General features: G+C 37.0%; 1 protein-coding gene across 4 annotated transcripts in view; it reads left to right on the plus strand.

The window, feature by feature from the left end:
• LOC116178915 (fatty-acid amide hydrolase 2) overlaps positions 1 to 10,148 on the plus strand; it is a 12,485-nt gene extending 2,337 nt beyond the window's left edge. For 2 of the 4 annotated variants that reach the window (XM_031498583.1, XM_031498574.1), the window contains exons 4-6: positions 5,928 to 6,147; positions 8,277 to 8,409; positions 8,467 to 10,148. In XM_031498583.1, the coding sequence (XP_031354443.1) occupies positions 5,928 to 6,147; positions 8,277 to 8,409; positions 8,467 to 9,517 (1,404 nt within the window). In that variant the 3' untranslated portion in view covers positions 9,518 to 10,148. Of the gene's footprint in view, positions 1 to 4,313; positions 4,465 to 5,927; positions 6,148 to 8,276; positions 8,410 to 8,466 lie in introns of those variants that run through there. The other 2 variants (XM_031498590.1, XM_031498596.1) reach the window with 2 other exon arrangements.
• Positions 10,149 to 12,617: the final 2,469 nt, after the last annotated feature.

The following is a 12,617-nucleotide window of genomic DNA, read 5'->3' on the forward strand; positions in this document are numbered from 1 at the left end:
TCACTTAAGTAAACAAGAGCTTGAAAATGAAAATACAATCTCTTAAACAACAGTTTAGTATAAAACAACTCCTTGTGCTTGCAATATTGTTGCTGTGGGAAAATGTCTTCACAAGATGTTCCTCTTGTTGCATTTTACTTGCTACATTTTTCAAGGGCGGCCCGGGATGTTGCCGTAAGACACGACGCTTCCGCCCCGAGTAGGGCACTCCGTAAGCGTACCTACGCACAACAACTGGACTTTTTGGACAGCAGTTTCTTGTATTTTTTTAATCAAGTCGAACTAAGACCTGAAGTTTTTTACGCTTGTACTGTTGTCCAAGTCTAAGTTTGTACGAGAAGTTGCTTGAGTATCACTTAGCACGCTATCAGCCTTGAGAGGTTTGTACTTACGGTACTTACCATGTGAATCAGGAGATCTATATAGTACTTGAATGGAAAAATTTTGCACTACTTGTAGATCAGGCAAGTGAGATCACTTAAAATTGTTTTTCGTCGACCTCTCGATAACAATATAAATTACTCCTTAGTGACGAGTACAATGATGAAACTTATTAATCGTTAGCAACCACTTATACATAACAACCATTTTATTAAAGGGAAATGACAATTATGTAACAATTCACTTTCGGCAACAGCTGAGAACTTCCATCCACCTAACCATTTTAATCTCGGTTTTAACGTAGTGAGATCAGCAGCCAGTATGGTCGCCAAACGATCTCAGCAAAGCATATCCTGATGTATGTATGTGTAGCTCCTCGGATAAGGTACTGTTAAGGTATTCAGTTACTTTACCTTCAACATTGAGTACGTCGACCACAGGGATGAACATTTCCATATCTTTCACTGTTAATACACGTACTTTAGTACAGTTGCAAAAGAATTAATTACATTCTAATTTCACATACCTTTTCAAGGTAAAATGTCAACGTGACATTTTCGGAAATATCTCCTTACAAATTCATTGTATTCATCAATTGCCGAACTGATCGAAACCGTTCCAATAAGTTTCTTTTGATTTTAGTGGATATAATGTTAAAATCGCCTCCGCAGCAGAGCAAGCAACATAATCTTCCACTATGATTACGAGTACTGACGGTACAGCATAAAACAACACATTACTATAGCAACGACAATAGCTGTAATTTAGTGAACAATCGTACGAGCTCATAATTTCGTTTGTAATTTCTTGTAGTTGAAATTAAAATAACCTACCCCAGTGAAGTCGACGAAAAAACGTTGTATGCAATTCATGTATAAATCGGCGATTATTGGTTCGTTCGAATTCGAACATCTCACTCACCAATAAAACGCCTCATTTATACACTCATTGCATAAATAACTATTAAATTTCTCTTTCTTACATTTTATAAAATTTCGTTTTGAAAGAATTCTGATGGTTAGGCGAACAAAACGACTGCGTTTTTTTGAAAGATCAAATTATAAATTTGATCAAGGGCGTGGAGAAGTATCAAACGGAATTCGCTATTGGAATTAGGTGTACATTTTAACCAAAAATTGAATCTCCTGTTTTGGCAATAATGCTCGTAATTCCTTAAGTAATTTAGTAATTATTGCCTTTGATATTAAATACTGATGTAAAAGTTAGGTTCCAAGTGGGACTTAACATTTTTTCCAAAGGAACCAAAGATCCAAAATTCGCGGTTCTTCACTAATTTTTTTAAAAGCCATACTACTTAGAAAGATTGAATTAATATCTTTCCCTGGTTTTTGGTATGTTCCGTTTAAGGAAAGGATTTTTCAAAATACTTACCTCAAGATAGCGGTGCAAATAAACGTTCTCATCCCTACGAAGTTGTGTGTGTGTCTGTGAGATTTTTAATGAAAAATGGAGGACTCAAATACAGTTCGTAAAAAATCTAAAAAAACTACAATTCGTTTCCGGACAACAAAACACCCCATCTTTACTAACTTTTTTCGATATACGCAAGGAAGCATAAAAGGAACAACTTGAAAGCGACTTACAAGGAAATTAGGGGAAACTTAAGAGGGATAAAGGATAAAGCAAATTTGGTGAAAACTTTTTGAGAGCAACTTTAAGAGAGCTTACGGGAAAGTTGAGGGAAACATGAAGGAGGACTCGAGGAATTGGGGGGAAAGAATGAATTGACTGACAGAAATTTGAGAACCCGAAAACAACTTGAAAATAACTTGGACAACGCTTGAGGAGAATATAAACGGGATTTGAGAACTTGAGAAGCACTTTGTTTACAAGGAATTCACACACACTTACAAAAAGCATAAAAAGAAGGGAGAGAAAAAAGAACCCTAAGAGAAAAAAAGGAAAGAATTTTAACTTTTTAAAAGGAAATTCAGTGAAAGTTAAGTAGAACGTGAATGAACTTGAGCGAGGTTTGAGAGGAAATTGGGGGGAGGCTGTCTAGATTAAATAACGTTGAAAACTTAAAGAAGAATCGCAATGAAGCAACCCCCACCCCACTTTAATTTTGTTCCCTCCACCAATTATTGCTTAATGCATAATAATGAATAATTATATGAGAAGAGCAAAAGATGTTTGCCTCATTACAGTACTTTAGCAAAAAATTCAATTAATTCCTTTACCATGGTCAACAACACTTTGTTGCCTTGAAATGTTCGACCTTATCCTTACTCGACTTTGTACAATAGTTTTAGATAACGTCTAAGATAAATTTTTAGCTTATTGGCATAAAAAACGGATCTATCTTTACTTTTCTTTACCTTACTGAACGCAAGTTAAATGATAATGTTTAGTAATACATAGAAATAAAACACCTTTATAACATCATATTTTAAAAATGCGATAAATAACCATTGTTGTGACATGTAATTACTATATATTGGTTTATTTTATTTATTTATTTATTTATTCATGTTCATGTTACGGTGCAAAGCACTTACAATTGTCAAAAAAGGTTTACATGTAAAAGTGTATATAAAATATCAAGTTAGAAATAGAACAAACAAACAATAACACATTAACACTAACTTTATCTCATTCCATTTATTTACATATGCACGTTTACATGTGCGTGATGTTACATTACTCCCCAACGCCTGCACGATTTGATATTAACGTTTTAATTACTCAATGATATTACCAAGTTAAGTTACCAATTTGGTGAGTGGTACCTATAATTAATCCGGCTGCGTTGGTGATTAATTACTAGTCCCTAGTGATGCAAGATAGTGAAGCCTTATTTTCTCACCTGTGGTTTCTCCCTATTCAAGATAATTAAATTAGAATGGTTTGACAGGCGGGTACATTATGGTTATTTCAAAAATCGCCTCGGAAAATAAAAATGAGCTACTGTCTCATAATCTTAAAAATGGTTCAACTAGGAAATTTAATATTCAAATTACAAATTAAGCAAAAAAGGCAGGAATGCCGTGGGAAAAGCGCTGTTTTGTCATATTTCGGTGTGCATTTATATTTATGTTTAATTTTAGAAAGTCAAGCACCACTAGTTTACTCTTCGGGCAGATGACCATTCATGCAGGTGCTGCAGGAGAGTAGTAGTAGGCTTTTTAGTAATCTATCAGTGTGACAATAATAGTTATTAGCGGCAGAGCAAAGCGATGCAAGCTTTATAGGGGAGTCGATGGTGTCCGTCTGTCCGTGAACACGATAACTGTCAAACGATTGGACCGATTTAGTTCAAACTTTGCACAGTTGACCTATATGCCACGTAATAAGCCTATTGAAAATGGATCAAATCCAATGACCCCTTGGGGGCACGTCTCTCTGTTTCTGCCAAACGCTTGAACCTATTCAGTTCGAACTTTTCACAGTTGACCTATATGCCACATGTAACAAGTCTATGGGTCAAATCCAATGACTCCGTGAGGTCACACCGAGGTGCTCTGCCGCTTTTTTAAACGCTCTTTATGGGTTTATTTACATATGAGTATGGTAAATCAAGGTTTACGTTAACGAGTGAGATGTTTACTGCCGAACCGTAGCTTGTGGCATATAGGTCAACTGTGCAAAGTTTGAACCAAATCGGTCCAAGCGTTTGACAGTTATCGTGTTCACGGACAGACGGACAGACGAACACCCTCGACTCCCCTATAAAGCTTGCATCGCTTTGCTCTGCCGCTTAATAAGGCAAGATCACAATCCTACTCACTTCCTGGTTCCAGTAAGAAACAGCCTGCAAATTTCATAAAAGCACTTCGCAGTGATAGTTTCAAAGCCTCTCTTATATTCGTAGATTACTTATACCGTTCGTGGGCAAAAAAGACCTGTTGTGCTTTACTTGGAGGGAAAGTTGTGTTTGCCACATATGAAGATAAGTGCTATAAATTTGTGGCAAGGGAAGATGATGTGGTAAAAACTGAATTGTGCTACAGCCCCTAAGAGGCAGATTCTCGAATAATTTACCATCTTGGTAAACTACGAACAAGTAGCGAAGTAATTAATAGCGCTTCCGGTATGGATATTGCTGTTGTTGGTTTGGGAAATGTAAGTACAATTGACGCTACCATCAAGATATAGATTGAGGTAGGTCTCTTTTCCAATATCACACAGAAATTCATAAATCTTCGGGAGATTTTCGTGAAGATCGTCTACCAGGATATATTTTAAGTAGTGACAAAAAGAGGAATTTTTTATGTACAATTTTTATACGGTCCTCATGGTTTCGTTTAGGGGTGTTTTCCCCACCAGGGCTGCACTTGAAATCGTCTGCCATAGTATATTTGAAAATTATGAAAAAAATGGGATTTCTGGATATAAATATTTTCTGTGACCCTTATACGCGTATTTTAGTAATGTAGTTGATCACCTACAGAAGTCACTTATTCAGCGCCGCCCCAAGTTAATGCTTCCACTTACGACTGGTAGACGAGTGATTTTATTACTAGTTTTCAACGTACTTTCAGCCTGAATTGTCGAATATATTGTCGTTTATGGTTTAGTTACTATACAGGGTGATTCCTATAGTACCTGCCACCGTTTGGGAGCGTGTAGGTGGTGCGTAGGGGAGTATTTTGATATAGGACACTTGGGGTCGGAAATCTAAAATAAGGGTGCCAGAGCCAAATTTACCTTCTGGAATTTCGCGCCTGTAGGTAGGCAACCCAACCGGCCGGCGGTGCACACGGAGCGATCTCAGGCGGCGATGTGTGGCTGACACTTGATCAGAATTTTGTTTAAACCCACGAAATCCCGTCTGCAACGACGCGTATCAAGTGAATAAACACTATGGCAATAGTATAATAATAGTTGGCTAGATGTAGGAAGTGCATTGAGAACAACGGTGGCCACGTTGAACACTTGTAAACGTTATTGCTTTTGACTGTCGTTTTCCCTCCTTCCCTCCCATGTCGCTTCCTCGCGCTAACTCGCTCTGCATCGCTCCGCGCGAAACGTCGGTCGGTTGGGTTGCCTACATACAGGCGTGAAATTCCAGAAGATAAATTTGGTTCTGGCGCCCTTATTTTAGATTTCCGACCCCAAGTGTCCTATATCAAAATACTCCCCTAGGCACCCCCTATACGCTCCCAAACGGTGGCAGGTACTATAGGAATCACCCTGTATGTACGCTGCCTTCTGATCTATTACCTAAAAATACAGCAAATTATAATTTAGAGCACACCAAAAAAGTCGCTTGTCCCATTTTTTATGTGCACTTCCATGGACGTACTCTGATCATTGCTTTATTGGGAAGCCAAGGTTCACTTATGTCCCACCCTTTCTCACATACATAACCTGCACAGAAATTTTTTATTGACTGCTTGCTTGTTCCAAATGCAGCATTATCTTTAAATTGATTGTCAGTTAGTTTACTGTAACAATACGTTATGGCTTTAACGAACTTTAGTGAGTAAATTAGGTAACAATGAAAAAATGTCAACAAGGGTTAAGAATTAAATTGAATTGAACGTTAACAAACCTTTGTGAAATTATCGTTTAATTTATTTTAGGTGTCAAGTGTACAAGTGCTGAATTCCTTCATCGAGAGAATAAAGGAAATCAATCCGTTACTGAATTGCGTTGTCGCCAATCGATTTGAGGAGGCCCTAAAGGAGGCGCAGGCAGCCGACGAGCTGATAAGGAGTGGAACGATATCAGAAAATGACCTTGCCCTAAATAAACCATTTTTGGGGGTGCCGTTTACCACCAAAGATTGCATTGCTGTAAAAGGTAACAGTTTCAATTTTTTTTACTGAATTTTTCGTGTTTCTGGTGACAAACCAGCAGGTATCATTAGGTTCTACAGTAAGAAAACATGTAAAAAAATTCACAGATTTCGCAATCCTTGCAACCATCAGAGACATTGGAAATGTGAACCGTATAACTTATAAAGTCATAAATAACCCTTCACACGGAATAATGTTTAGACATATATTATATTGAAATCGGAGGTCGGACTAGAAATTTGACCGAAATTTGCTAGAAATTTTTTAGCAATATTCCTAGAAAGTTATTTGGGCAGGTTTCTCCGCAATCTTTCCAAAAAATCTTGCGAATCTTAGAGAGAATCTTTGTAGAAATTTTAAGAAATGTTAATATAAATCTTAGAAGTGATTGAATGAATTTTATTAGAAGGAATTTGCCAACCTTAGACACCTTCTCGATTTTTAACGGACGGACAAAACGCAAACAATAGCACATTTTTTTTTAATTCTTAAAAAATGCACTTAAACATTTTTTCGAGATCTACTCGGTATAATCCTCAAGAATTGTTAGGATTTTTTAGAAATCTCTTCATCCAAGATACACAGGCACAGCCAGGGGAACAGCCATCCTGGCCGTCCCCTACTTTTCCGGTTCACAAATCAAGCAAATCTCTCTCAAAACGCAACGTTCCTATGGTAACTTGTTAAACAGCGATTTTTTGAAAGAACGCGTTCTCTAACTCCATACATATTAAGTGTTTCAGTTTCGGAAGTACTAAAAATATCGTACGAGTATATACCTTGCGACTGAAGTAGTGGTCTTAATCCCTCAGGTAAATTATGGCCCTCCCTACGATCGGGCCATAAACTTTACCTTCGGGATTAAAAGTACTACTTCAGTCCCGCGGTATATAATATACTATTAGAAATTAAAAGAAAATAGGGTAAAATCGATCGGTTGTGTAATATCGACTGCCATGCATGGCACAATATAGGATCAGGATGTTTTTATGTACTGATCTGCGGTAACACTAACTGGGAGGAATTTCGACCTTCCATGTAACACAATAAGTTTGGAACAAAATAAAATATGCGATGGGAAATATCGAATAGTCGATTTCCCCCAGAATAGCCCACGTACCCATAAAATTATTCGTTCAAAGTCAGAAACCATTGGTGGGGTAGAGATCTTACCCCTTAGGTATTTGAAACAGCTAGTGAATTTATTTGGACACACTCCTAGATTTCAAATTATTTACAAATGTCTTTAGAAACCTGTTTGGAATTTCTTGAACATCTTACAGAAATAAAAAATAAAAAAATGTTAGGAATTTATTTCTAATCTGTTTAGGAATCTTCTTACGAGTGTTTTAAAAATGCTCTTATAGGAATCTTGTGCGAGTCTGCTTGGAAACATTTTTAATAATTTTATCGAAAGCTATTTGCAAGTCATAGAAAGCCCTTTAGGAGCTTTTAGTTAGTCGACTTTTAATAATTGTTAGGGGTTCTCAAAGACCGTTTAGATTTCTTCGCGTCTTCCGCTTATACCGTAACTGGAAAATGTTTTGAGGGTCAACAATTTTCCATAGCTATTTCTTTAGTAATCTTTTTTTGAAATATTTTTGGGCGTTTTGAGCACGGTTTATTACAGTTTTGCATTGTTTGAAAAAGTCAATTGGTAAAATTGAGCATGTTTTACAAACAAGGCGATTTGTTTTCCCTCAGAAGTTATACTCGATCGCATGATAATCACAAATCGATTTATAATGCAAAAATTACTGCCGGAGCCGATTAATTTATTTGTCGATAAAAGGCAATACTTTCACTAGATAAACATTTCGCAATCTCGCAAAAATGCAACAGAGAAATTCTGCTACGTACAATCAATAAAATTTGAACTCTCATTTTTTTAGATGATAAATTCCTCAACTTTTATCTGAATTCCGTCCGATTTTGTGGTATTTCTACATATTATGTATGTAATATCTTTGTATAATTTTTTGTCAACTAGCCTTGATATTAAAATAAAATGCATCTATTTTTATCTCTGACGAAGTAAACAGCTTCTTTGTTGTAGTTTAAGTAAAACATGAATTATTTTATGTCTCTATGTTGTGTATGTACCAGCATACAGTGACTCTAAAATAATTTCAGGAATGATTCACACATCGGGGCTTTACTGTAGACAAAAGATAATCGCCGCAGAAGACGCCGATGTGATTATGAGACTGCGTAATGTTGGTGCTATTCCTTTGGCTCTCACGAACGTTTCGGAATTATGCATGTGGTTAGTAATCTCTATTTAAACCAAGAGCTTGCCGAGCTTGGTATGGAAATGTTGCAGGTGGGAATCCGCAAATGTTCTCCATGGGCGCACGTGCAATCCGTACGATACAAATCGGATTGTGGGCGGATCTTCCGGTGGGGAAGGATGCATACAGGCGGCAGTTGGGTCAACTTTTGGAATTGGGTCCGATATCGGTGGTTCCATAAGGATGCCCGCATTTTTCAACGGTATATTTGGTCATAAACCATCAGAGGGAATTATATCGCAAAAGGGGCAGTACCCAACTCCTGTTTCCCAAATACAACAAAGAATGCTTGGTATTGGTCCCATGTGCCGTCGTGCCAAGGATATACTTCCTATCTTTAAAGTAATCGTCGACAAGTCTGCGGTTGATAAATTGAGGCTTGATGATAAAACCGAAATCACGAACATCAAGATCTATTATCAAGACTGCGACCTGAACTGTACAATGGTGTCCCACATCAACCCAGATATAAGGCATCTCTTTACCAAAATAAACACACATTTTTGCAAAGCACATAAGATTGTACCTCAAAAAGTCGCAATAAGCCGTTTCCGAAACAGTGTAGGGATGTGGATGGCTGGCATGACACCGGACGACGGGCCGCGATTCGGTGAACAATTAACCAATCTCAATGGCAGCATAAACGTATCGCTTGAATTGCTCAAGTGTCTATTTAGGGTTTCCAAGCATACGTTTATTGCGATAGTAACGACAATTTTAGATCGATTTTCTCCAAAACCGGGCGACTCAAAACATATGTACATGGTGAAAGAAACTAAGATTCTGCAGCGCGAACTTTCCGAATTAATGGGTGATGATGGAGTTTTGATACTTCCAACGCATCCAACATCGGCGCCTTATCACAACGAGCCCATTATTAAACCGTTAAATTTTATATATACCGGCATTGTGAATGTTTTAGAGTTCCCTGCAACTCACTGTCCATTAGGCTTAGATTCTCACGGGCTTCCAATTGGAGTTCAAGTTGTTGCGAACAATTACAATGATAGGTTGTGTTTTGCTGTTGCAGAAGAGCTTGAACGAGCTTTCGGAGGGTGGGTTCCTCCTACAGTAGACGTATAGTAAGTATACATACTGACGTTATACGTATTAAACATCTGTGATGTGTCTACAATTTTGCAAGCAGTAATGAACATTAAAGTAATGTAGTTATCTCAGGTGATAAATGCGTTTAGTGTGACTACAACGACGGTCTGCATTGGTAGCTTATCATTGCAACATGTTATTCTTTGGGTATTAATTCAATTTATGGATGAATTTTATAGATATTGTGAACGTTAATATAAAACAATCTGTAACAAACACCAAAAACTACAAATTCGAAGAGAGCATTTCCTACACTTAAGGTGTGTTTTGACCCTTGTTGTTTGTTACAGATTGTTTGCTGTTTTGGCCTCATCACTAAATACAGGTAACTGACGATGAAATTCATGGAAACATGGGACCAGCCCAAGGGTCTAGGACACTTCGCCGAAACGATTTTTTGATGGTCCATATCGCCGACCGTGCCCACATCGTCGACAAGTGCGTAAGCGACACAACGCCGACCATGCCCACTTCGCCGACCGTGCCCACATCGCCCAAACGTGTGCAAAGGGACATTAAGCCGAACGTGACCACAACGTCGACTATTCGAAATATCAGGCCCCTCATACTCACTTGAATTTTTGTATGAGTTTGCATTTTAAAAAATGCCCTAAACCTACAAACATCCTAATATCCAAAGCTGCTTTGTTTCACACTCCGTCCAGTTTCATTAAGATTTTTCGTATAAGTTTGTAGTTCGAAAAAAGTTAAAAAAATATTCTAAACCTACAATAACCTAACGTCAAAACTTGCTTGGTGTTGCACACCGTCGCGCTTCATTAAGAACTGTTGTAGAGTCGACGTTATGGTCACGTTCGGCTTAGTGTCCCTTGTACACTTTTCAGCGATATGGGCACGGTCGGCGAAGTGGGCATGGTCGGCGTTGTGTCCCTTGCAGACTTGTCGACGAAGTGGCGGTCGGCGTAGTATCCGTCGGCGTAGTGTCCCTAATCGGCGATTGGAACATCAAAAAATCGTGTCGGCGTTGTGGGCATTCGGCGAAGTGTCCCGGGCCCCCAGCCCAACTTTTCCTGCCTAATTATTCCCTATATTTTTGTAATTTATTTAATCGAGGTGGGCTAAACGGATAGGTATTTCAAATGGGACTCGCCTTACTTAAATACGCAACTAGGTACTATAGTGTCCTTATTTGTAATGCATGATGATTAGTTGGTATATCGTGAAACGTCCATCCATTTTTTACCAGGAGAACAAAATGTAGACCTACGCAGCATATGAAACCTGTTGGGATATTTTTTTTTAAACTTACAATGAGCCTTTTTTCAGTCCGACAGGTATAAAATGTTCAAAAGCATTTTAGTGGTATACCGGGGAACAATTTTAACTAGGGTTGTACCCTAACAGTTTTAATAAAAAATCTCTTATGATATATTTTTGCAACCATTTATTCATTTTACTTGTCAATATCAAATACTCAAATGATCTTTTGTGGGACGAATTTTCATCACTTTACGAAACAAATTTGAGCCAAATGAATGTTTTCAATTTAATACAAATCATTCGACGAGTGACAGGCTTCAGTGGTTATGTTATTTTCCATTCTCACCCAAATCTTCAGCTGCTTGCCAAATAGACTATAAATAATAATAATAATAATTAAAAACGGGCCGGTGCATTTACAACAGATACCAAACGCTTAAACCAAAATGTGCCTGCTTTATATTTAAATATTTTCTATTTATTATATATTTATACTTGTATGTTGTATATTTAGGCAGTATATTTTATGTAATTGTTAAATAATATGTACTAATTTGTATGGAGAATATTTTGGTGTAAAATTTTAATTCTAAAGCCACTTTGAAATCAAAAAAATTGTCAATAAAATTTTAAAAGTGTGTTTACCTTTCTTTATTAAAACTCGAATTCACCTCGCACACAAAAAATGTCCTCGTTGTTTCAGAACCCGTGAGATTGGAGTACCAATAATGAAGTACCCAATTCCTGAATGTTGTGCCTTCATGTTATTCAAATTTTTAGAAAGGGACCCAACATTCATGATTCAAGCGTGTAAGCGTTGTATTCTCAAATTAAAAATCTGTTTGAACCTCAATTTTGTGTTTGTGTTTTGTTGTATTTAACTTCACGAGTATATTAGTCCAGTAACTATATACATCAGACCATGCGTCAAATCCGGTAGTTCTGATTTTTTGTGGGATTGCTTATGTTGTTAACCCAATGTATAATTCAAGTTTTCGACGGCGAACGCAACATAGTCAAATATACTAAAAACCGAGGAATTTTCGTTTTCTTTTCAGATTTTGACGATTTTAACCCTGAAAGACCAGTTTGTCGAAAATAACTACTGAATACGCTTTGAAAGTAGACTAAATTGTTTACAATTTGAGGCTACAACCGTTCCTATAGACGTAATAGTTTACGAGATAATGCTTTTCAAAGTTTATCGATTTTTTCAAAGTCGAAAATTGTTAGCACTATTTTGTTGTTCTGTAATTCTATAAAAGAAAACGAGAGGTGTAAATGATATTCTTAATTAAACTTCAAAACAGTCATTTTATAAAAAGAAATTTTGTTCCCTTCTTGTCGGATCAATATTTGCATAGGAATTATTTGGAAAAGTAACTTTTGTAGATTGAAAAAGGTAGTCGCTAAAAGTATGTTCATTTGCAGATATCTCTTGAGGTTCAGTATTTTTCTGAAAGAATAGGTATATAATTCTCCACGCAGCTTTGACTGTACTGTATTTTTGCACTATTAAACACACTTAAGTCAACTAAAAGTTTTATATTAAACACAGATACATTTTAGAGCAACGAAAATGCAATATTTCCTATCGAGAAATAAAAACTTTCAAAGTTTCCCAAAAATGTCATCACATCTGCGTTCATTTTTGCAGAATATTCGGATAAGATAAGCTTCAGTATTCCCTTCACAGTTCCCTTGAACATATTTCATACAGAATAACTTGCCGTTGGAGAAATGGAAGATCGCGCTATCAAAACAATTTCTCAAGCGAACGCTAGTACCGTTGAGTGAATACTCAATGCTAGTACGTAACTTATTTAATAACAATTATGAAAATTAAAGAATCGTC

Source organism: Photinus pyralis, unplaced genomic scaffold, assembly GCF_008802855.1.
Source record: "Photinus pyralis isolate 1611_PpyrPB1 unplaced genomic scaffold, Ppyr1.3 Ppyr1.4_LG1, whole genome shotgun sequence".
NCBI lineage: Eukaryota > Metazoa > Arthropoda > Insecta > Coleoptera > Lampyridae > Photinus > Photinus pyralis.